Source organism: Triturus cristatus, chromosome 9, assembly GCF_964204655.1.
Source record: "Triturus cristatus chromosome 9, aTriCri1.1, whole genome shotgun sequence".
Taxonomy (NCBI): domain Eukaryota; kingdom Metazoa; phylum Chordata; class Amphibia; order Caudata; family Salamandridae; genus Triturus; species Triturus cristatus.
Window position 1 is genome coordinate 454,256,762 of NC_140592.1, and position 25,066 is coordinate 454,281,827.

The following is a 25,066-nucleotide window of genomic DNA, read 5'->3' on the forward strand; positions in this document are numbered from 1 at the left end:
TAAAAGCAGTGTGCGGCGTGCAGCAGTGTGCGGCGTGCAGCAGTGTGCGGCGTGCAGCAGTGTGCGGCGTGCAGCAGTGTGCGGCGAGCAGCATGCAGCAGGGAGTAATGCAGCAGTGTGCGGCGTGCAGCAGTGAGCGGCGTGCAGCAGTGAGCGGCGTGCAGCAGTGTGCGGCGTGCAGCAGTGTGCGGCGTGCAGCAGTGTGCGGCGTGCAGCAGTGTGCGGCGTGCAGCAGTGTGCGGCGTGCAGCAGTGTGCAGTGTGCGGCGTGCAGCAGTGTGCGGCGTGCAGCAGTGTGCGGCGTGCAGCAGTGTGCGGCGTGCAGCATGCAGCAGTGAGTAATGCAGCAGTGTGCGCCGTGCAGCAGTGTGCGGCGTGCAGCAGTGTGTGCCGTGCAGCAGTGTGCGGCGTGCAGCAGTGTGCGGCGTGCAGCAGTGTGCGGCGTGCAGCAGTGTGCGGCGTGCAGCAGTGTGCGGCGTGCAGCAGTGTGCGGCGTGCAGCAGTGTGTGGCGTGCAGCAGTGTGTGGCGTGCAGCAGTGTGTGGCGTGCAGCAGTGTGCGGCGTGCAGCATGCAGCAGTGAGTAATGCAGCAGTGTGCGCCGTGCAGCAGTGTGCGGCGTGCAGCAGTGTGTGCCGTGCAGCAGTGGGAGGCGTGCAGCAGTGGGAGGCGTGCAGTAGTGTGAGGTGTGCAGCAGTGTGCGGCGTGCAGCAGTGTGCGACGTGCAGCAGTGTGCGACGTGCAGCAGTGTGCAATGCAGCAGTGTGCGGCATGCAGCAGTGTGCGGCGTGCAGCATGCAGCAGTGAGTAATGCAGCAGTGTGCGGCGTGCAGCAGTGGGAGGCGTGCAGCAGTGGGAGGCGTGCAGCAGTGGGAGGCGTGCAGCAGTGTGCAATGCAGCAGTGCGCGGCGTGCAGCAGTGTGTGGCGTGGTTTGTAAACAAGAAAAGCGGACATCAAAGGAAGGGTGGGAGGGAACGAGTATATGGGGTGTGAGTTATAACGAAAGTTCTGGCGAAAGCAGTCTACAGCCTTCAAGTCCGATGCCAGATGCCAATTCGCGCTTGAATGCCTCAAATGCACTGGCCATAAAACGCATTCCTAAGGTCTTGTGCCCCTTACTAAATCTCTCTGAATGCGTGAGGCGGCGCACGCGCAGGAAGTAACTGGTGGCAAATGGAATGCGCGTGGTGACCGCCACCCGATCCGCCTGGGAAGCCTTTGGGAGCATTTTCGGAAGCCCCTACATAAGTCTCGCTGAGCGATCGCTTACGCGATAGCCAGACGAGACCTAAAAATCTCGAAGTGACCATCCAACCAATAAAAGCACCTTTGGTGCCTAACTGATGGAGCCTCTCCTTCCATTTTGATGGGTGAGGCAGATGCAAAGAAAGCCACAAAAGTGATGGTTTCCTCAACCTGCAAGGAAATCATGACTTTAGTCAAGAAGGCCACCCAAGTTCTTACCACCTGTTTGTCTAGAAAACTGGTGGTGGAGGACACTTGTAACAACAAAGCTTGTAGTTCACTCACGCACCAAGCTGAGGAGAGCTTTGGTTTTGAGCAGCAGAGTCTTAGGGAGTTTTGGGTGTTAATTTTAGTTGGTGAGTGGTGTTAAGGGTGTTAACGAAGAAATCAAAGTTGATGATCTCAATGAGGAAGACAGTATTTAAGTTCAGAAAATGTATCGAACAGTCGTGCATCGGCTAAAAGGAAGTTCACCGTAGGGAACCTCAAACCTAAGTTCAGGTACCACTGTGGCATCACAAATGGTTTGGGAGAGAACATGTCTTTAAGAACCTAAGTAAACTGCATCAAAACAGGTTTAAAGAAGAATGGTTGTCATTAGGGAAGTTAGAGGTCCAATTGGATCTCATAATATCTCTGATCATACTACAAATGGAGAATCCTATTTGATGCAACATAGCTCTGTCCCAAAACCACTGCTTTATTGTTGAATCAAGGTTGCGGGCTCCGAGGTTGAGCCAGGTTTTGAAGAAAACACATAAGTCATAAAAAGTTTAGACCCCTTCCTGCGCCAGCCTGGGGCCTTCCCAAGATGGGTAGTGAAATCACAAGAGTCAATGATATCAAGTGGGCGCTCAGGGTTGCAAAGTCATAACCTGTTTCGCTGATGGTCTTTCTCCCCAGAGGGCGAATAATTCAAATACAGTCCTTGTAAATTAAAAAAAAGCATTGGCATAGCCAATAGGTCTCGCCTTTGGGACCTTATAAGTGTTTAGCCATGCAACAGTTGCATAACTAAATACTTATAAGGTCCCAAAAGCGAGACCTATTGGCTATGCCAAGCAGCCCTGCGGTCGCGATTGCGATCAAACATCAAAGCGGCCATGCGGCAGCGAAAGTGAAAGTAATCGCGGTAAAGCGCGGCGAGCGCGCACCCGCGCACATGCACTGTAGCTCTAGGCTGGCCTGGTAGCACTTTTTGGAGCCCTCTCAATAAGTCTCGCCAGACCAGCGCATGCGCTGGGTCAGGCGAGACCTAATCAGATCAGCGGCAGTCCTAGTTTGTGCAGTCTGGTAAACCCAAAAAGGCTGAAAGGGTCAGCAAATAAACTTTGATAGTGCCTACTGAAAGACCCTTGCCGGGGCAAAGAAATAAAAACAATAAAACATCAACAGTTTGGCTTTTAAAGGGTTTGTCTTTGACATCACTCCAGGCCACAAATTTGGCTGTGAGAAAAGCGTAAATGTTCTTTGTAGATCGACGCCTGGCTGGAGGGAGAACATCCAGAGCGTCAGGTGGTAGATCAAACTCAGTCGACTGCTGCTGCTCAATATCAATGCATGGAGGTGTAAGTGACACAGATTTGGATGCAGACAGCCTCTCCCCTTCACACTGCTGCGAACGAAGATCCTCCCGAAGTGGTAGCCTAATCAGAGTGCATATATGTAAGACAAGACATTCTGGGTACCACACTCTTCTGGCCAAATCTGCAGGCACTGAAAACGACCTGGGCGCACTTGTTTCTGATCTTCAGAACTCAGGGCAGGAGAGGCAAAGGAGGTATGGAGTGCAGGAGTCCAATGATCAACGTGAGCTGGAATGCATCTTTCCCTCTTGTGAACTCCAACGTGCAAACGTTTGGACACTGAGCGATCTCGACTGTGGCAAAACTATTTAGTCAGGGTCCACACTGTTGGCTGCTGAAAAGAGCAGAGCTCTGGATGGAGTGTACCATGTGAAATTCCATTTCAGATAGTCGGTGCATGATTCATGGAGAGCCATAAAGGCAATACACAGAGCCTTAAAGTCTGATTTCTGACTGATAGCCAATGTAACTGGATTCAATCCTGTGATGCAAACTGATGCTTTGGGATCCCAAGCAGCAGGTGAGCCGCAGCATTCTGCAAAACCTGCAATTGGTTTAAAAGTTTTTCCTGCATGTTGATAAATAGGGCAATACAATAATCCAGGTTGTAAAGCACAAGAGTGGTAACAGTCTTCTGCAAGTTCTGCGGGATAACATTTTCAGAGTGAAAAGGATGAGGTGGTCACGGCGTTAATTTACTTTTCAAATGATAATTTGTCATTGAAAAGAATCCCTAGATCTCTTACTTTTGAGACTGGGATTGGGAGGGTACCCAGTTTCTGCACCCACCAACTTGGCGACCGAAAGGAGGTGTTGTTGCCCAACAAGAGAACTTCGTTTTTTCGAGACTTTAATTTAAGGCAGTTATTAGCCATACAAAATGTCCCGCACTAATTGCTACGGAGGGAAGGCTCTGAACGGCATGCGTCCAAGACAGCTCCAATAAAAGGAAGCCTCTGTGAAGGATCCAGGTGCAACAAAGGTTATCTCAAGGAACCTGTAGGGAATCCCTTTCAGGACGAAATCCCTCACCCACCGAAGGTGGCATGCTTCATCATCTGGGATTCTCTTCTTGGCAGGAACACCTAGTCCTGCCAAGGGCTACAATTCCATCTTTGAGAGAAAGATGCTCAAGGATGTTTTATTCCTACTCTGTTTAGGATAGATATACTAAATCCTGCAGATGAGAGGAGCAAGGACGGGTTATGGAGAGGGCGCAGCGCAACAAAAAATTATCAAACTGTGTGGGTAGTGATGTTAGAACTAGCTACTGAGAGCAAAGAAGTTACCTTTATTAGCTTATTCTCGCTGCCAGGATTAAAAACAGTACACCTGCAGTATGAATTTAAAACTGCACGTGTCGGACGAAAACAGGTCTACCACTCTGTCTGTTTGCCCAGGTATTCCAGACCCAAGGATTTCTTTTTTGTTTTTTTGATTAACTATTTGGGGATTTAATCCTTGCAGGTCTTTAAATTTCCCTTGGACCCCCCTCTAACCGTTTTTTGTGAAGCAAGGATCCAGGTGCACCTTCCAGTCATCCAGATCCAGGCTAATAGAATCTGGGTTGTGAGCATTCAGAATTTATACTTCTATTGGAAAGCATTCAGAGGGTGAAAATCTAAGAAAGGCCAAAGTCCTTTATTCTTCTTCAGCACAAGGAAATAGCAAGAAACAACCATCCGTCCCTATTTCTGATCTTGGAACACAGTTAATAGCTCCTTCGGACAGTATAGCTCAGACCTCTTGCTTTAGAATGGAGAGTTACTCTTCTGAGATTCAATCTGCTGTAGGTTGAAGGTGCAGGGTGCATGCTGCATGATCTGGCGGACCTGTCTGATGTGGGGGATGCCACCAAGGAGAAAATAGCTGGATCCTGTCTACCACAGGGTGGTTGAGCGCCGTTAATAGTAAGCTGAAGCAGCTTGGAGTCAGTTGCTGCAGAGGAAGACTAATGGGAGGACAGATCGTTGTGGTGAACCATGTGTTACCTGCCAGATTCATGGCCCGTGGCCACAAAAGGACTAGCACAAATCCCGTATCTGGCTGCATCTTGGACATTTTGAATGGTCTCGGACAAAGAGGTTCCAAGTTCTTCCAGGACCTCCAGCAACATCTCGCTAGCCATGTCCCAAAAAGCGTATGTGTTACGGTCCAACTTACAAACACAGCATTGCCCAACCTCACTGTGAGGATAGATGTTTTTCGCCCGCCACAATCCTATTCAAATCTCTGTCAGAAGGGGCCAGAGGAAATGGAGCAGGACGCTGTATAAGGAAATCAGTCTCTATGGCATCAGGCCACCAGCCAAACACCAGCAAGCAAAAACAGTGTTTGGACCAAGTGCCCATTGAAGTATCAGGCATTAAACGGAAGCAAGGGCTCAGATGAGGCTGGATCAGATTGCAAAACGTCTGAGGTTATTTGTCATGAATTCAACAGGCGGTAGTTGTAGGTCCAGGAAGAACCTCAACCGCTATCCATAGTTGGGGGGGTTGGTCGAGCTGACGTCTTCATTTTGGGCATCAAATTCTCCTCCGTTATTGGCGTTGGTGGAGAGGAGACTGACTTGAGTCCCGGAGCCAGTGTGGAAATCTGTATCAGTCTGTGCTGATCCCGAGATGGGTACAAAGAGTTCAGCTAGCACAGTGGATGGGATTTACCAGCAGTAATCAGACTCAGGGCCCTTGAGGATCCTTGCAAGCCAAAATTGCACCAGAGGGAGCCAGAAGAGTGCCAAAGAAGTGCATTATAGGCTCCTTTAAGGCTTCAAACTGCTGATGGTTTGGAGAACTTGGGGAGTATACCAGGATTAGCTGTGAAATCGGCTCCTGAAGCAAGGATCGAGAAGTCTTCTAGCGGGAGCAGGTCGGGCCCTTGACTTGGAGGTGGCGACTTACTTGAGGCCTGTGACTTCTTCCGATGTTTGGTGACATACAGCTTTACAGTCCTGGACTGCCATCGGATTCATGAGGGTGCACTCATTAGATGACTTGGAGTCGTGCCCCAAGCACCAACACCAAAGACACACCTTGTGCCTGTGACAGACATCTGCTTTCTGCAGTCATGTCATAGTTTGAAGCCTGTAGTTTTTAGAAGGGACATAGTTTCCTTGCACACTGGACTTTTTCAAAGCTGGTGAAAGTGGAAGCAGTGCTCTGGGCCTGCATTCAAAGGTACGGAAAGAAAGGAATGTATGCTGGCCTGCATGAGTAGCACTTCTATTCAGTCCTGCCCCATCACTTCTGGGGGAGAATAAAGTCAACGGAAAGTCGCACACCACCACCTAGTGGCATGTGGGTGTACTGCTTGAAAAAGTACAAATCCAGTCTGGCGCCTGGGGGAAACCTTCTATATTATTTATTTGTTCATTTATTTGTTTGAAAGGTTTTATATAGCGCTGGCTAGACCCGGGGGTATCAGAGCACTTTACATGAGCTAAGCCCATCCTAGAAAAACAGTTGTTCATGGAAAAACACAGACGAGCAAGTACAACACACTGAGTAAAAAAGGGGCAAAAAGCAATTTACATGAGTAGAGGCAATCAAGAAGAGCGATTTTACAAGGTAACAAAAACACGCAGGTCCAGCTCACAATTAAGTAAGGGGGGGGCAAGAATTCTGGGCGGATTAGCGGGTAATGAACTAAGTGATATAAATGGGTGAAACAATTTAGGGCAGAGAAGAGTATTGATGGAGAAAGAATAAAGGTAGAGATAGGGGGAAATGGTAGAAGACGGGGGTGGGGAAAAAGTGGGGGAGGGTGAGAGTAAGCAGGGTGATATGTAAAAAAGGGGGGAGCAAGGTGAGAACCATGGAGAAAACAAAAGGCTAGCCAATGCAGGGAAGCAGAAAGCAAGGTCAGAGGAGAGGTTATGGACCCCAATATTTGTTTAGAAGGTGATGTTTTAGGTCTTCTTTGAAGAAGAGGTAGTAGGGGTTACAGCGCAGGTCCCTAGCATGTGAATCTCTGCAGCTCTACATGCCAAGAACAGATGCAAACTGGTAAGTAGCATTTTTCGTTCGAGGCATATGAGCTGCAGAATTCACACTTTGTGCATAGACTGTACAGCAGTGTCCCCCCTAGCGGTGGTCGCCTGTATCGATTACAGTAGTTTGAAAAAGGGTCTTAAGAACAGCCTGGCCTACAGAAGCTTGTTGCTTCGCTTGCACATCTGCACAATAGTGTTTGGTGAAGGTGTGTGTAGAAGACCATATTGCTGCCTAACAAATGTCTTCTAGGGGAATGTTCCCTAAGAATGCCATGGAAGCCCCTAGTTTGCGAGTTGAATGCGCCCTGGGGGAATTGTTAATGTACGTTTTGCTTTTTGGTAGCATATTTGAATGCATTTGACTATCCACCTTGCAATTCCAGCTTTGGAGATGGGGTTGCCCTTATGAGGTGGAAAGAAAGTTACAGTTGTTTTGTTTTTCTGAAGGCTTTAAGCCTATCTATGTAGTAAAGCAAAGCTCTTGACGTCAAGCATGTGAAGAGCTCTTTCCGCTACAGTATCAGGGTTTTGGAAAAATACTGGCAACTCTACTGATTAAGATGGAAAGCAGAGATTACTTTGGGACGGAAATTTGGATTTGTCCTAAGAACCACCTTCTTACGATGTATTTATAAGAAGGGCTCTTGTATGGTTAAAACCTGGATCTCACTTACTCTTCTGAGAGAGGTGAATGCGACAAGGAAAGCTACTTTCCACGTAAGGAATTGGAATTCGCATTTGTGTAATGGCTCAAATGGAGGACACATGAGTCTAGTAACAACAATATTTAGGTTCCACACTGGAGAGGGTGGCAGTCTTGGTGGAATTATACTTTTAAGGCCTTACATGGACTCTGCCTCTATGGAGCAAGATTATCAACACTTCTCTGCTTCACGGAGTCGTTCCTGAAAGCCTTAAATCTGGGCAGGTATAAGTATAAGGAAACCAACGGCAGACCACACTGACCTGAATAACTACCGCCCGATTTCTAACATTCCAACTCTGGCCAAACTCCTCGAAAAATGTGCAAATAGCCAACTGGGTAACCACATTGACCAGTTCAACCTGCTCAACCAATTTCAATCCGGTTTTCGTGCAGGGCACAGTACGGAATTGGCCATGACTCACATAATAGATGACGCACTAAAAATCCTTGACCAGAACGAAGCCTGTCTACTAATCCTACTTGATCTCTCCTCGGCATTAAACACTGTCAAACATGATAATCTTCTAGACCTTCTAAGATTTAGAATGGACCTATCAGGATCAGTCCTAAATTGGTTGACCTCTTTCCTCCATAATAGATCCCAAAGATTTAAGGTTAATCAATCCCTATCTACAGCCGTACCAGTCACTCTAGGAGTTCTACAGGGATCATCCCTCTCACCTACACTCTTCAACCTTCTCTTGGAACCCCTGACTGAAAATCTCAGCTCCTCAAACATCCATTATCATATGTACGCTGACGACACCCAACTATACCTAAAGATCACCTCTCTGGACGATATCACAGCCCTCAATTCAACTCTGGAAAAAACCCAGACCTGGCTGGCGAACAACCACCTGAAACTAATCACCCTCAAGACTGAATTCCTCCTAATCGCCCCCCTCAACGAATCCACCAGTATCGAAGAATGGATTAGACAACTCACAGCACTCAATTGCCAACCTCATTTTGTTGACTCATCAAAATCTCTAGGTCTAATTTTGGATAGAAATCTTAACATGCAGAAACATATCAGTGCTGCAACAAAAGGAGCAAATACCCAGATCAACAACCTGAGAAAACTAAAACCATTCCTTCCCGCTAATGACTTTAAACTGGCTGTTCAAGCATTAGTAATCCCAAGACTTGACTATGGGAGTGCAACACTAAGCGGTCTTCCCAGATCATCAACGGCCCCTCTAAGAGCTTCACTCAACTCAGCGGCTAGGCTAATAATGGGCTCAAAAAGAAATTCTCATATTACCCCTGACCTCAAAACGATTAACTGGCTTCCTTTCGAAGCTAGCATTCAACAAATTGCCTGCATGACATACAAAGCCATACATTACAATACTCCGAGATACCTGGCACAAAAACTGGTGCTATCCTGTGGAAACAGATCCTCTAGAAGTACAAGCACAAGCAATCTTCTTCTGAAACCACAACACTTCTCCAAAAAGAAAACTTACAACTGTGCCTTCTCTGGTATCGCTCCTAAGATTTGGAACGCACTGCCCCCCGAAACCAGACGGAACCCTTCTCTCATCTCTTTTAAAAAGAAGTAAAATCCCTACTTTTAAAGAAATTCTCATGAATCGTGATACATTTGAATCTACGCAAATGAGATCCGTATGTCAAGTACTTGTATCTACGCAACTGAGAACTGTATCTCAAGTTTTTAACTATGTACTCATACGTTCCTTTTATTCCTACTCTAGACCTATGTCAAATCTTGTACATTTGCATCCACGCAACTAAGACCTATATTTCAATTCTTAACTATGTTTCCATATGTTCATTTTGCTTCCTGCGCACGACTCTTGTAAAGCGCTCTGATACCCGCATGTTCGTGCTATATAAAACCTTCAGAATAAAAAATAGAAAAATTCCATAAAGGCTTTGATAGCAGGTACTCTAAACAATGACAAATGTCTGTTTTGGCGGTAGGCGGCAAAGGCGGCCAGATGTAGTCTTATAGATGAGTATGCCAGATTACATCTTTGTAAATGCAGCAAATAGCAAATTATGTTTTGAATTGAAGCATCTAGCGGGTCAATTGTGTTGTTATTGCAGTAAAAGATGAATCTTTACCATTTAGCTGCATAGCAAGTTCTTGTAGTGGGGCGTCTGGCTTCTTTAATATTCATACAGTCAGGTGGAAGGTTGAGGTAACCGAACTCTAGGATTTTAAGAGCCGGATTGCTAGATTCAGTTGTGCTGGATCTGGGTGTCTTATCTCTCCATGGTTCTGTGTGAGCAGCGTTTGGGAGTGACGTAGTTTTTGGTGTGGAACTACTGAGCGTTAGAATAGTGTTGTGAACCATGATTGCCGTGCCCATGTGGGAACAACCAGGATAATCCGGAGAGACTGCTGTTTGAGCTTGCGTACTACCAGCGGAATGAGTTGGAGTGGCGGAAAAGCGTACACAAATCTGCCTGAAGAGTTAATCCATATCGCATTGCATTGGGACAACGGGTGTGTGTACCTAGCGGTGAAGGTTGGGAATTTTGCGTGTGGCGAACAGATCTATGTCTGGTTGGCCCCATATGTGGAAAATGGGTTGCACAACTGGAGATGAAGTTCCCATTCGTGTATCTGCCGAGTCCGACGACTCAACAGATCCACAATCTGATTGTTCACTCCTGGAAGATGTTCTGCCAGAAGATATGTTTTGTGGAATGGCCCATCTCCATATGCTTTGCGCCATTTGAGACATCTGCAACGAGTGTGTTCCTCCTTGTTTTTGTATGAAATACATTGCTGTCATATTGTCGGTGCGGACTAGAACAGTTTTGTGGAGGAGATATACTTGGAATTACTTTAGCGCTAGAAATATTTTTCTAGGTATTTGATGTAAAGCTGTTTTTGTTGAGTGGTCCACTTGCCCTGAATTGTGTGGTTTAGGAGATGGGCTCCCCAGCCTGTGAGTTATGCGTCCGCTGTTAGCACTATCTGTGGAACTGGCTCTAGGAACGGCCACCCTTTGGAAAGGTTTTGTGTGTTCCATCACTGCAGAGAGCGATGTGTGCTGCTGTCCACCAACACCAGATCTGTAAGTTGACCTTGAGCCTGGTTCCACTGACGTGCTAAGCATTCCTGTAAAGGGCGCATTTGAAGTCTTGCTTGAAGTACAATGAAAATGCAAGAGGCCATCATTCCTATGAGTTGCATAAACACTCTGGCTAGAAGAGAGTGTTGTGGCCGAAATTTGGTGATGAGGGTTTGCAAACTGGCTATCCTGGCTGGATTGGGGTATGCTTTAGCTTTGGAAGTGTCTATTGTGGCTCCTAGGTACTGATCTAGGTAGCAGGGTTGATGGTGTGACTTGGTGTAATTCACTGTGAACCGCAAGCTGTGTAGCAGCTGAATAGTTTGATAAGTGTGGTGAACACATTGGTTGTATGACTTGGCTTTTATCAGCCAGTCGTCAAGGTATGGAAATACATGGATTTGCTACCTTCACAACTGCGCTGCTACTACCGCAAGGAACTTTGTGAACACTCTGGGTGCTGTGGTCACTCAGAATGGCAGAACTTTGAACTGATAGTGTTGGCCGTCCACTGTGAACCTTAGATATTTCCTGTGAGCAGGGTGTATGGGAATATAGAAGTAAGCGTCCTTGAGATCTAGTGTGGCGAGGAAGTCGCCTTGTTGAAGCAGTGGAAGGACTTGTTGAAGAGTGATCATGTGAAAATGGTGTGACTGTATGTAAAGATTGAGAGGTCTGAGATCCAGTATTGGTCTTAGGGTACCGTCATTTTTGCGGATGAGGAAATACAGGGAGTAAACTCCTGCTCCCTGATGCTGTAAGGGAACTAGTTCTATTGCATGCTTTAGAAGCAGTGAGAGAACTTCCTGTTTTAGGAGCGTCAAATGTTCTGTGGACATGGGACGTTGTTTTGGCGGTATGTTGGGGGGAGTCGCAGTAAGTTCCAGGCAGTAACCATACTGGATAATTCATCATCATCATAGTCTTTATTCGAAAGTTCAAATTCATAAAAGACAAGTATCACAAAATTACAATTCATTAAAAACACAAAATAGATGCAACAGAATCATAAAGTACATCATATAATAAATATTAAAATGGATAAAAAAAAGATTAAACAGTAAAGCAGACGACTAGATGGTAGAATGTCATATAAAATAAGGGGAGTTAAAACAGCAAGAATATTCCATAGCTCTAGTATACAAAGCTCAATTAAGAATAACAGAGTGAGCGTAACAATTTGTTTCTTAGGTACCATGCCCAGCCCAAATATTTGGCAAGACCAATGGAAATAATTGGTAGGGTATTAGTGCGTAAGATCCTTAGGGCCACAATACTACTCCTAGTGCCCAAAGCCCTACACAATGGAGACAACCAAATGCGTCTTGGGACAATATAAGCGGGGCATACAAACAAGAAATGTCCAATCGATTCAGACTGCATGCCACATACAGGGCATGTATCATTACCAGCACTTGACCAGCTACTAGTCAGAGACCTGAGTGGCAAGGAACCTATTCGTAGCTGAAAATATAATTTCCTGTCACTAGGTTTGGTAATCAGGTCCCAATAAGTTTCTAGGGCTGGAGTAATTTTTGTCACTAGGAACCAATTAGTCATCCAGGAGCTATTAACTTGGCTCCAGATCTTGAAATCAATATGTTCCCAATACAACATTTTCAAGGAGCTCTTAGAAGGGAATGTCGTTGTCATTGGATCACTCCACAGCCCCACCAAGCCCAAGTCAACCAGGGCAGCACGTATCTTCCTAAGCCAGCCAATCTTATGAGAAGTATCAGACTTAATAACATCCAAGAGTCCCCTGGCGTAGGAGGAGAGCTCCGGAGTAGACCACAACCTCCGCCAGTATAAGACAGGACGGAGGTTGGCTAGTTCCAGGATAGCTCTCCTACCTAAATCGTATCTTAAGGGGACCAATGGAGTACTCTGCGGTAGGCCTGTAATACTACGTAAAAATGTATTTTCGACTACCGTTAGGGATCTCAATGAGTCGAAACCCCATAGCTCTGCCCCGTACAAGACAGAGCTTAACGCCTTTGCCTCATAGACTTGAAGGACAGGTTTAATTGGCTTAGTGAAGGAGGTTTTAAACTCCTTGAGTAAAACCCCAGTAGTCTGCTGTAACTTCAAGGAGGTCATCATGACATGCTTGTTCCACTTATTGTCATTAGATATGTGCATACCAAGATATATAAAGCTGTTAACCTCCTCTAATGGCTGGGCATTCATAAAGAACTTCCTTACTCTGTAACTAGGAGGTGGGTTGAAAACCATAAGTTTGGTCTTAGAGACATTTACTTCCAATCCATGGGCTAGACAAAAATCATCAAAAACAGACAAAGCTTTTTGCAAACCACTTGGTGTTTTTGACACAATGAGAGTGTCATCCGCAAACATCAGTATTGGGGTGACTATCCCCGCCAACTTAGGAGCATCTGTGGAAACACTGAGCATATGATCTACAATCCCATTAATATACAAGGAAAAGAGCGTCGGGGCCATAGTACAGCCTTGGCGTACACCGCGCTCGACTGGGAACTCAGGAGTGACATCATCATAACCTCCCCATTGGACTTTAGCAAAGTTGGACTCGTGTAATCTCATAACCAGAGTCAGAACTTCCAGAGGAAGCCCCAGCTTTGCTAAAACAAGCCACAACCTTGAACGTGGAACTAGGTCGAAGGCAGCTCTTAGATCAACAAAAGCCACAAAGAGATAATTTGTCTTACCCACTTGTCTGCTGTGATGGAATTCCAGACAGGTAGGAACTGAGAGAGTCTCCCTCCGACCGGAGTGGAATGTTCTGGCGGGAGTGGAGGGAAGTCACTGTTTATTAGTGGGAGAGGCGCAGGTGTTGTTGTTACATCGGCCTCCACCTTTTTTGTTACTTCCCCTGTACCCACCTCTAAAATATCCCTTGTTGGGGGATGTTTGTGTGGGGCATTTATAGGAGGAAGTAGCAGTGTCTGTACTGATGTTTTTGGATGCTCCTCTATAAAAAGAGCATCGAAAGGAGCCGCGTGTAGCTGGAGACTGTAGTGCTCCCATGGATTTAGCAGTCTCCGTGGCCTTTTTCTTTTTTTCTAAAGCTGTATCCACAGCTGGGCCTAAAAGTTATTCATAATTGAACGGATGATTGAAGATAGCAGTCTGCACTTCTTGTTTGAACCCAGAAATGCGTAGCCAGGCATGTCTCCTTAGTAACACACTAGTGTTGATGGATCTAGATGCGGTGTCTGCTGCATCGACGGCACACTTAATTGATGCATTTGTTATTAATTTGCCCTCCTGGATCAAATTATTAGCTTTGGCTTTATATTGGTCAGGCAAATGCTGCATGAGGGTTTCAAGCTCGTCGTAATGAGCCCTATCATACCTGGCAAGTAATGCCTGCGCATTAGCTATCCTCCAGTGATTAGCTACCTGGGTGGCAACTCGTTTGCCCGAAGCGTCCAGTGATTTAGACTGTTTGGAGGTGGAGCATCACCGGAGGTCTGAGAGTTGGCACGCTTTCTAGCATTGGTGACTACCAGGAAGTCTAAGGGAAGTTAGCCCTTAAAGTAGGTGGGATCATTAGGGGTGGGTTTATATTTTTAATCAATTCGAGAATTGAGAATTCTAGCACTTACAGGGTCTTTAAATATCTCTGGGGCATGTTTAATGATGTCTTTTAACATGGGTAGAGTTTGTACTGTCCTTTGTGACTGTGCAAAAGTGTCTATTAGGAAGTCTTCCTCTGTGGGGTCCGAATGCATTTGAACACCATGGTACTGGGCAGCCCTATCAATGAGCTGACTAAAGCCAATATTGTCATCTGGGGGAGATGGCTTTGTTGGGTATGCATCAGGATCAGGAAGGTCTGGAGGATCTACTGGGTCATCATAGTCATCCCAAGTGTCAGGGTCAGTAAAAGGGTCATTGTTCCCTCCCCCACCCCCTAAATCATCATACTGTGGTGGTGGTGAATATGGGGGAAGTATGGGAGATTTTGGAGGAGAGGTAGGTTTAGTAGGAAGAACAGGAGAAGAGGGTCGTAAGGGTGAAGTTACGCAGTCTCTTTTCTTCACAGGCACCTCAGGGATGTGTGTGGTGTCCAATTTCCTCTTTTTGTGTGAAACGCTGACAATATGGCCTGTCTTAGGGTCCACTTGGAGAGTTTTTTGTTTCAGATCGTTGGGATCCGGCAGAAAAAGTTCTTCCTCTTCGATAGTCGCTTTCGGCGGCGATTTTTTCGGTTCTGAGCGGAATTTAGATTTCTGCTCTGGAGCCTTTGAAGGGTTTTTTGGTTCCTTCGTCTTCGGTGTCGAGTCGGAAATCTTTCGGTTCCGAGTGTTTTGGTTTTGGATCAGAGGCCTTTTCTTTCGGTGCCGAGGCCTTTTTGGAGACTGTGGGAGAAGGATGTGCTCCCGACTTCGGTGCCGATGGTGTTTGCGGGACACTGACATGCGGCTTGCTCGGTCCCGAGCCGGTGGAAGGCTTTTCCTTTGTCTTCAGAGCCAGGCCCGGGGGCGGGGCTTCTGAAGCTCTGTTTCGGTCAAGACTGGGGCCTGCAGGCGAAGTCTTGACCGGAGCCTTCTTTTTTTCGGGTGGGGTCAGGAAGGGGCAGTTGTACTCACTCGGTGACCTGGAGTGATGTGGTCGTAGGAGTCGTCTTCCTCGGAAACGGTGTCCAGATCCTCCGAATCCTCTGCCTCCGGAACATCGGGGCCTTCATCGAAGATGTTTTCTGGCACCGGTGCAGCCTGTTGCGCCATAACATGTCGTCGGGCAGGGTGATCACGACTAGTCTTCTTGAACCGGAAGGAGGCGCAAGCTTGGCAAGTTTTCTCCTCGGGCGAGAGACAGAGGTTGCAGACCTTGTGTTGGTAGCTGTGTGGTAATTTAGCTCCATTCTGGGGGCATTTTTTGAATAGAGTCCTTTCCATTAGCCGTTGGCCCGAAAGGCGTCGATTGGACCAGCGGCCCACGTCGACGACCGGAATCAAGTATTTGTGCTAGCGCGTCAAAAGGTACGACAACAAAAACAATACCGTCGAGTTTGCGATGGTTGGCGCGTCGAAAAGGTTTGGATAACACGGTACCGAACCAAAGAGCCGAAGTTACATCCCAACTCGATGGCAGAAAAAAAAAATCTGAGGATGGAGTCGATACCTGTGCGCACTATTGTCCAAGGGAGGAGTCACCTATCTCGTGACTACAAAAGAATTCTTCCAAGACAAGAAGGTGCAAGCATCCGAGCCCAACACCAGATGGCGATCTATGCACAAAGTGTGAATTCTGCAGCTCATATGCCTCGAACACACATTTACAGCTTAGGTGATTCTTCCACTAATTTCCAAACATCAGAAATTATTTCCCTGACTTGTGTCTGGCTCCTCAACCTATACTCTTGATCTCATCCTCTGTTCTTTGCCACCTTCTCCCATCTTCACTTTCACTCATCCTGGCTTTTCCAGTAAGCTGCAGTGCTAGCTTGCAACTATTTCACCTACTTTCATAACTTGAATTTTGGCCATTGGAATTAAGTTGCTATTTCAGGCCGTGATTTAGTTGCCTAATTTCCATGGTGGCATTGTTTAACATACAAGACATTGTTCCCCTGATTTGCCTTACTTTAACTCTGAAACACATGTTAAAAAAAAAATCAATAAGAATATTTGAACTGAAACAATTATTCTTCAGGGCCCAATTTGTCTTTCAGGAATCTTACCACTTTAGATCCACCCTTAGTTTCTACCACCTCCATGTTCTCGGGTCCCATGGAGTCACTCGGTGACCCACATTTGAAATCCATAGTCTCCTCATCTTGTGGCTCTTGGTTCTTTAAACTGTTAGCAACAGTCTGAATTGCTCTCATCCATTCTTCCCTGTTTTGGTAGAAAACATTTGTATCAATATTGAGCACCGACTTTGCTGAAGTTAATATCTACAGGCCTGTCACCTGTTTGGATGCAGTTGTACACTTTCGTATAGCTTATACTTTCTCAGTAAAACTGTATGTTTGCTGGATACCATAAACATCAAAACTGTGCAAGACTGATTCTACGCACACCATCAGGATATGTTGCCCTAAGTCCTGCTAGCTCACAGTGCACCATCTGTACCCCCAACCTGTCAAGGTAACAGGTGGACTGTGCAACCTCATAACATGACACCCCTGACTACCTAAGGAAATTGTGGTAACAGATCTAGATCCCTTTTATTTGGTGACTCGTGGATGCTCAAAGAGATACACAAGAAATATACAATGTGGTGTTTAAATATTTATTGAAGCAGTATGATTCTTGTGTAAAATATGTGCGCTGCAATTATTAGTAGAAGGAAACGTGGTATAGTAATCAGCATCAAAGAATGTTAAAAAATATAAACAGGTCAAACATTGTGCTGTTGCATAGATTATATTTTGTGCTGCTACCTAGGGTTACCTATCCTAGTGTCTGGGGAGGGTGAATCTGCCAGAATCCCTATAGGGTAAGTGTCATCAGGGAGCCTGTCTTGGTGGAGAGCTTTGTACCATCCCTCTCATGAGGTCCACAGGAATCAGCTGGGCTGGAAATCTGGCATGAGACTACCTTAACAGTGTCAGCAAAATATTCCTCTGTATGACAATGGAGCAATGTTGTTTATATAATACTCTTCACTAGTAATCATGCCGAAGTCCCAATCAGGCCGCTATTGTTAACGCTCTTGTGATAGCTCTATCGCTAATGTGGACAACAGCAACAATATGCATAGTGAAATTAGCCTTTGTACAGAATGTTCAAGGCACTTGATAATATGCCTATGAAGAAGTTTAAAAGTAAGCAAAGCCATTTCGGAGAATATCATCCTGCACAGGCACCCAAGTAAATGTGTCTCAAATGTCAGTGTTTAAGAAAGATGTCGAGTTTTGAACGAGAATGTGTAAAATGGCGGTGTTCTCACCCAGGCCTAATGTGACCACATGACAACACAACCTTGCTGAGTTCAACAATTTTAACCACCAGCGAAAAAAACAAAAAGCGTTTTTCTAAAGAAGATATTTTGGCCTTCCTTGGATGTCATCATTTATCTTTTCATTGTTGCATATCACTGCTCATAGGAAATAGAGCACACCTGTCAGCATGCGTGACCTCTGGGATGAAAGGCCATACACAGACACCTAGATGCTCAAACACCAATAGTGTCGGTCTCTCCTCAGATGAAACCGTATCCTGTCCTGGGAAGAGTGCAGGCAGAAAATTCTCCAGTATATAAGAAGTGGAAGTATTGTACACTGAAGGGAGCTACCAAGAGTACTGAATAACAAGGACACCAGGAAACCAGTGTTTCTATCTGACCTCCACCTGTGTGACAGCAGTCTATTACACTGCAAAGGAAAATGTTACCTACTTGTAACACAAGTTTCAGCGCTGGTAAATTTCGTTAAGTCTTTTCCCCCAGGAAAATGTTCAACAATGGTCACATTACAATTCTGGAATGTCTTTTCTCAGGATCCTCAGGCTGTCAATGATTAATCGATATGACCAGGGAGTAAACTTAAGCCTACCACCGAGACTCTGGACCTCTTGGAGTGCGTAATCGAGTACTCCCACCGGATAACCAAGTTACACAGAATGTACACTCTAAGTGGCACAGGTCTCAATCCTTTCATGATAACTTTGTTTATAATCCAAGCAAATAGAACCAGAGCTGTCAGACAGAAGGCTATACTGTATCAAGAATGCAAGAATACATCTTCCACTTGGCCTGGCTTCTCAGACGCCCCTTGGTGCAATGGGGATGAGTGCAGCTCAGTCAGTCTGAGCCCAAGCAGATTTTCACAAAGCAGAATATTGTAAAGACTGAAAAATCGACCACTTAAAAGCTAACTGGCATTCCCACCCACAGAGACTGATTTTTGAATAGTCCTCTGGACACCATAACATCGTCAAGGTCTCAGCTTTGAGTTGATGAGACTATGAGGGGGCAATGTTTGGCAGGAAAAGTGGAAACTATAGCAGTTCATGTCAAATTGTCTCCAAAATCAAACTCACAAACAAGGAATTACTGAAGCCTGAAATGTGCTAGCCTTTTTCATGTGAGCGACAAAGTGGCCGAGGTCACATGATAGCCCTCAGGAACATACTGAATTCATTGGTTTCAATAACAAAGTGGGAAACTGAGATTTAGTGCTTGGGTCGATTTCTGCCTTTAGTCCACAACATCTCTAGCACTGTAAGGATTTAAAAGATGGATGAAGGGCAACTTGCCACTGTAAATAGTATACTGTCTCAAGAACTAGAGTGAAAGGGTAACAATCCCTTTCATCTCAGACTCAAAAGGGAGAGATACAGGCTTACAGAAAAGTGAAAAACAGAATGGGATGGAAAGGAGTTGGGACAAGGCTCACTATACTCAGCCCTGGGATACTTACAGCAGGTTCTCACCTCTTGTGTAGCAAAAATGATAGGTGTGATTAGATGGGCTGCACAGTCCTCATGGCTTTGGATTGGTTTCAAGATGCAAGCTTCAGTCTGCTTGGTCTTGCTTCTTTGTTCTTGGAAGGGGGAAGCTTCATCCCAACAAAAAACAGTTTAGATGCATCCTCAACATGAGCAGGTTAACACAGCAGTCTCCTATAGAATACCGTGGTTCCGCCCAGTCTTTAGGAAAAAAGTCAACCTCCAGAGTGTGGATTTTGGTAAAATGTAACTACTTTGGTGTAGCAGAGCTTGTTCAAATAAATACAACCCATTGGCTTAAAAGGCACTGATGGAAAACATGCACAATCAAGCTGGGATGATACCTTAAAAAAACACACATCCAATGCGTATTAACTAACTAAACTGAAAACATTATAATGTATTGAGGGGCAGTGGACAACCCTTGATATAGCTGGGGCATACACTGGGTCATCATCAGTGCAGAAAATCCTTGTGCTATGGTGGTGAGCAAGCAAGAAGCACATCCAGAGTGCAAAGTGTTTTCTAATACACTGATTGGGAAAACAGGAGGTCAGCAGGAAAGTCGAAATAAATAGGACATTTTTTGAGTCAAGCAAAGAATGTATTCATAAATACACTTGGGGTCAAATGCAGGGGCACTGTAGTGCTGATCTTTTATCATGAAGAGTGGAAATTTGCAACATATTTTAGTTTCAAAGGCAGGAACCTGCTTCTCTTTAATATACAGAGCTAAAATGTAGTTTGCGAGAGGTGGTGGATGCAGGAATCTCCACTGAGCTTTAACTATTTTGGATTTCTTCTTGGAAAGGTGGGAATAGAACCACCTGTTCGCGATTGCATGAATGTGTTTGGGGATTTGTTTTGAGACACTGCAGCAGATGTGAGCATACACCTCCTTCCGCCCCGCCCCACATCTCAATAGTGGAGCAGACTCAATTGAATTGTGTGCTTTATTATGTCCAAAAAGTGCGCATGGAAGCCTGTCCGAATAAGTGCCTGACTATTTTGAAAGAGATGGCAGTAGGATGTTGTGCCTTATTTCCATTGTAATACCTCGGTAACTGCTGGTTGTAAAGTAATTGTGCAGTACTCCGGTACTGCTGTTAAGTAAGGGGGCCCTGTGTCACAATGGACACCTTAAGCCAGTGTTGGCGTTTAACTTGCAGCAGTTTGGATTCGGGGATGTGTAGTTTTGATTTGAGTAGTATGAACAGAGTGTGCACAGCTGAACATGCTAAATACTGGAGCCAGGGTGTGATAGGCATTGCTCCTTTATTGGACTACAATTAAAACACACGTGTTCCATAAGAACGTTTTTTCCTCTTAAAGAGGCCTTTTATACTTTACATAATATAGTAGATGCTATTTCTAAAATATTCTGCAGTGTTGACATAACCCATATCCCTCTGGCTCGGCTTGTGCCTCGCCTCTCAGAGCCAACACAGTTTGGGTCTCCCTGTGAATTCTTGGTCTTGCCCAGTTGTTGGTGGGGCTTTGGGTTCAATTTCTTTGAGTGTGTCGGAAGGGAGGCGAGTAGTGACCACTGGGAGTTAGTGCCCCGTTCTCCGTGTCACTACTAGCCATATTGTCTGTGTTACGTAACTTCTAGACTTTACAAGACCTCCTTGCCTTCAAAACCTGTGTAGCCGAAGGACTCTTGCAGGAGTGCGTCGGTTGGACGCTTCAGACCGGTGTCCGCTAAGTGAAAGGTTTGTTACAAGAAAACACTGCACCACAGACCCTACAAACTGATTTGTTTTTCCTTATTAAATGGAACAAACCTGAGCATGTCATTTTCATCACAGTTATGACCAGCAAGCAGGTCGAAGTATGTCTATGACTGTTAAACATCTTTTTAGAGATGTCAGTCTTTGGCAGTGACACTGCCTTCAGCATATACACTTAGTGCTGTTTGCGTGGAGTTTTTCAAGTCAAAAGGTTACTACTACTTATGTCAAGTTTGCACATCTGCTCCTTCTGCCTGTGCCTTTAATTTCAGGATGAGAACGTGTGGTTAAGGGCCACAAGTGTGTTGTATTGAGGATTGTATAACGTCCCTCCCTTCTTCACACCTTCATTGTATTAACACAGGCGTTTCAGAGCCTCTGGGGGCCGGAAGGCGGATGTGATCTGTGTTTTTAGTTATCTGATTAGTCTGTCCCCTATTCCCACCATTGTTTCTTGATGATGTACAACGGCTTGTATCTTCTGCGTGGTGATGTTTTTGTTCTGGTTCCGGATAGTTCTTCTGGGTGCTAGGCCCACTGTAAATAATTGGTTTGGTAATATGCATTGACTGCACACCAGTGAAGCTCGAACCTTCACTGGACATGTGCTGTAAATGAAGGCAATGTCTTAACTCGCCATTTTGTGTGATGAGTTGTGTAGAGTTGCTGCATGTTGCCATGTGGGAGTTACACAATGCAGCGGCATCATTCAATGCCACCTGTCCCTGTGGTGCTGCTTGTAGCAGGGCTGTTCCAATTTTGTATTCTTTTGGCAACACAGAGTGTCTAGCAAGTCTTTGCAACATCACAAAGTTTGTTTGTGACATTTACATGAGAATTGTCACTTTTCCACTAATTTGTTGTATATGTGCTTATCTAACTAACAATATGGTTCTGCTTGAGGTGCGCATTGCAGGAAACGGAGTTCTGCTGCGCTGTGCAATTGTTCATTGCCCCGCTTTGTGGAGGAAAAATCTGCATCTTTTTTGCAGCTTTGCTGACTTAGAATAGTAGAAAAGTATCTAGCTATTCTGAGGAGACCTTACTCGAATGAAGGTAACCCTGAAAGCCTAGCAAACTTTGTTCACAGCAAACATCTGCAAGGTCTAAAAACTTGACGAGGGAGGAAAAACCTGTGTATATTTTACTCAGAACCCCTGGGTTGAAATTGTAAAGTTTTTTGCGTCGAATCGAGCCGTTCCTGCATAACAGAGGATTGGTTTGGGTGGAGTTTTCGGTCCAAATGTGTAACATTTCAGTGCAGAATAAAGCTTTGGTTTCGGTGCCTTGTGTCCTCTGAGCCAAAATACTATGTCCCTTGTCTTTCGGTAACAAAGTTATTGTTCGATGTGTCGATGCCGAATCAGATTTTGAGGAGGTGGAGGCCCCTACTGTAGGCCGAAATGTCAGTGCCGGGGGTTGGGCTTCAGAGTCTGTATGTTGGTGTACGTTGTGGTTTTTATGCAGTGGTGGACCATGAGCAGTTTTTTCAGACTGATCTGATTTTTTGGGCTTTGAACCTGGGGCAGTTGTACTCGCGGTCTGATGTTTGTGGGCAGACTCTAGGATGGCTGGATCTGGTTTGGTCTCCAACTCTGAATCGGACTGTTGGTTGGGGAAAGATTCTTCCAGGGCTGCTGATACTTCGTCTTCTTCCACCTCTTGTCGACTAAAGATGTCGGGTGTGTCGTCTGTTGGTCTGTGCTGCACTTCTTGGCGACGCACACGTTGGCCACGAAGGGTCTTTTTAGTTTGGAACAACCTACAGGCTTTGCAGGTGCCTTCCTGATGTTCAGGCGAGAGGAACAGATTGCAGACCAATTGTTGGTGGTAGGTGGGTATTTAGAATGGCAATTCGGACAGAAACAGAACAGAGTGCGTTCCAGGTCTGTCGGATTTGAAGATGCCCAAGCAGGCGTAGGCCGTCGAGACAAGTCAAAGAAGCAGGCGCGCAAATTACTTTTGTTATTTTGCTCCGAAAACAAGAGTAAGTATGCGAATGAGATAATACCACCGAGTTAGGGGGATTTACTGGCGAACCGAAGAGAGCCTGAACGTATCTTGAACCGGAGCGCGAGAGAGTACATCCGACCCCATTGGCAAAAATAAACAATCTAACAATGGAGTCGATGCCCGTGCACAGTATCACCAAGTCACAGCCTTGCGACTCGAAAAACTTCTACGAACAAAAAACAACTTGCAATCATCTGAGCCCAACACTAGATGGCGGACTTATGCAAAGCATGTGTATCAACAGCCTCACCTGCCTCGAATATAATAAAACACACATTTATCCTATCAACTAACACTTAACCCCTTCCATGCGGCGCGAATTCCGCCGCGGTGCTGACCGTTTCTTGCGCGGGCGGGCTCATGACGGAACGGTTCCGTCATGAGCACAGCTCAACCGACGCTCATGACGGAACCGTTCCGTCATGAGCATGGAAGGGGTTAAGCTAACAAACTCTTTTTGAAAAAGAGAATAACGCTGGAGATCTGTAATTTGTAACAGAATAGTTTCCAGTGAACACCCAGAGCTGGAAACCTTTTCAAACAAGAAAAGCACGATGAGGGAATCTGTAAAAAAAAATTGTTAAATTAAAATAATGATGCATGTCTAATTAAAACAAAGCCTCTAGAACTATTGTGTGCCGCTACAGTTTCATTCTTCTGCCATTAAATTAGGAAAAAGTATAAAATAATAAAGTCTATTCCAAGGAGTTGCATAACTATCGGAAACCATCATGCAATTATAGGGCATGACGGAGCATCAAATAAGGCAGTCACATATACTGTGTGCTCACATCTGAGGCCCCAAATTTGGGAAATCAGTCCTGTCACAGGAATGGTGGACGATCAAGAGAAAAGAGGCTGCCTTGGCTGAGGATACATTCTGGAGGTGAAGAAGACGTGGCGTTGAAAGTGTGCCTCCTAATGGTTGGTGAGGTACACAGCTGCTGAACACCTGAAAACAATGGATATATATGCTTGAGAGAGAAGATCAACACAAGATACTGGCCTGAATAGACAAAGCATGAAAGCTCTTTCTATTGAAGGCGCTCAGACCTGTAAAATGACGCGCACCATGGCCCTTGCGCCCCTCGTGTTGAGGAGTACTGCAAGGTGGACTGCAGGTAACATGGCTTCTCGGTGTCTTAAGAGAGGGGTGACTACTAGTCCTCCATCCACTGGCAAAGAAGAGTAGTGGTGCAAATATAATCCTGCGGATACAGGGCAGGGGCTTTAAAGGAGGGAACCACTGGTGCTAATAGAGTTGCCACTTGCTCTGAAATATTACTGTAATGAGTCCAACCACAGAAGGAGACCACTTCAGATCAGCATCATGGAAAGGACCATGCATCCTTGACGTGACGCCAGGGAGGAAGTTTAGGATTATAATTTCAAACGATCTGCATAAAATAGAAGTCAATACTTCCAAGTCTGGCTGGAAAAGTTAGGTGCTCAGGCAATGTGCAAGCACAACGGAGGTGAAGGACATGTAAAGGGAGTGGTAGGTGTCACAAGATGAAGGTGGTACAGAGACTGGAACCTAAGCTGATCAAGAACAACAATAACTGGAGATAAGCGGAAAAAGAGCAAGGCATGTCATGCTTAAGGGAGATCAAAAATAGTATCGCCCAACAACAGACCCATGAAGAGAGAAAATGACTGGAGATACAAGAATTAATCTGACAGAACAGCACAGAGCAAATCACTATTGACCTAGGAAACAGAAAATAGGCAGTGAAAAGATTTCACAAGATGGGCAACGAAGGACACAATACAGAACACCCTTGAGATTCTGGAGCAAAGTAATCAGGAAAACTGAAAGACGTCACCCCTCTCTTCCCCAAAAGGGAAAGAGTGCCAGAGTCCCAACGCCAACCATCCGAAAAGCCAAAATACTTAAAGCACATGGGAAGTCCCACCTGGGGTTTTGCATCCAACACCATCAGTAGGAGATTGCAGCCATTACTTTTAGGGTCACCTAGCAGTCTGGCAGATATCTAGAATTGGCACTCCCTAGCCAATGTCCACAATTCAGCCTTGGTGGAATAAGCCCCCAGGCCTTCAGGAGTTAGCTTCTAGGCCAGCGTTTAGCAGATTTTAGTGCAACGGACACTAAATCTTGACAGGATCGTTCTGAGCACCACTTTCATTTTTATGTATCAGAAAATCATCAAAAAAGCTGATCATCCACACAACGCTCTTTCAACAGTTGAAGTAGAAACTCAAAAATCCAAAGGCCAGTTAGAGTCGAGCCAATGGAGTCTCTCTTCCTCTTTCAAAGAGAAAGGTGGCAAAAAAGCTAGCAGGATAACAGATTAGACTACATGATAAGGTTTCATATCGTTGGGTAAATATGCCTATACGAG

The 25,066-nt window shown here is 45.5% G+C and overlaps 1 protein-coding gene across 3 annotated transcripts in view; it reads right to left on the bottom strand.

Annotated features, from left to right (window-relative positions):
* The window catches only part of AKT2 (AKT serine/threonine kinase 2), a 686,003-nt gene that overhangs the window by 308,650 nt on the left and 352,287 nt on the right, over nucleotides 1-25,066 (bottom strand). For all 3 annotated transcript variants that reach the window (XM_085625347.1, XM_085625346.1, XM_085625348.1), the window contains one exon: nucleotides 16,248-16,404. In XM_085625347.1, coding sequence (XP_085481473.1) covers nucleotides 16,248-16,404 — 157 coding nt within the window. The remainder of the gene's footprint in view (nucleotides 1-16,247; nucleotides 16,405-25,066) is intronic.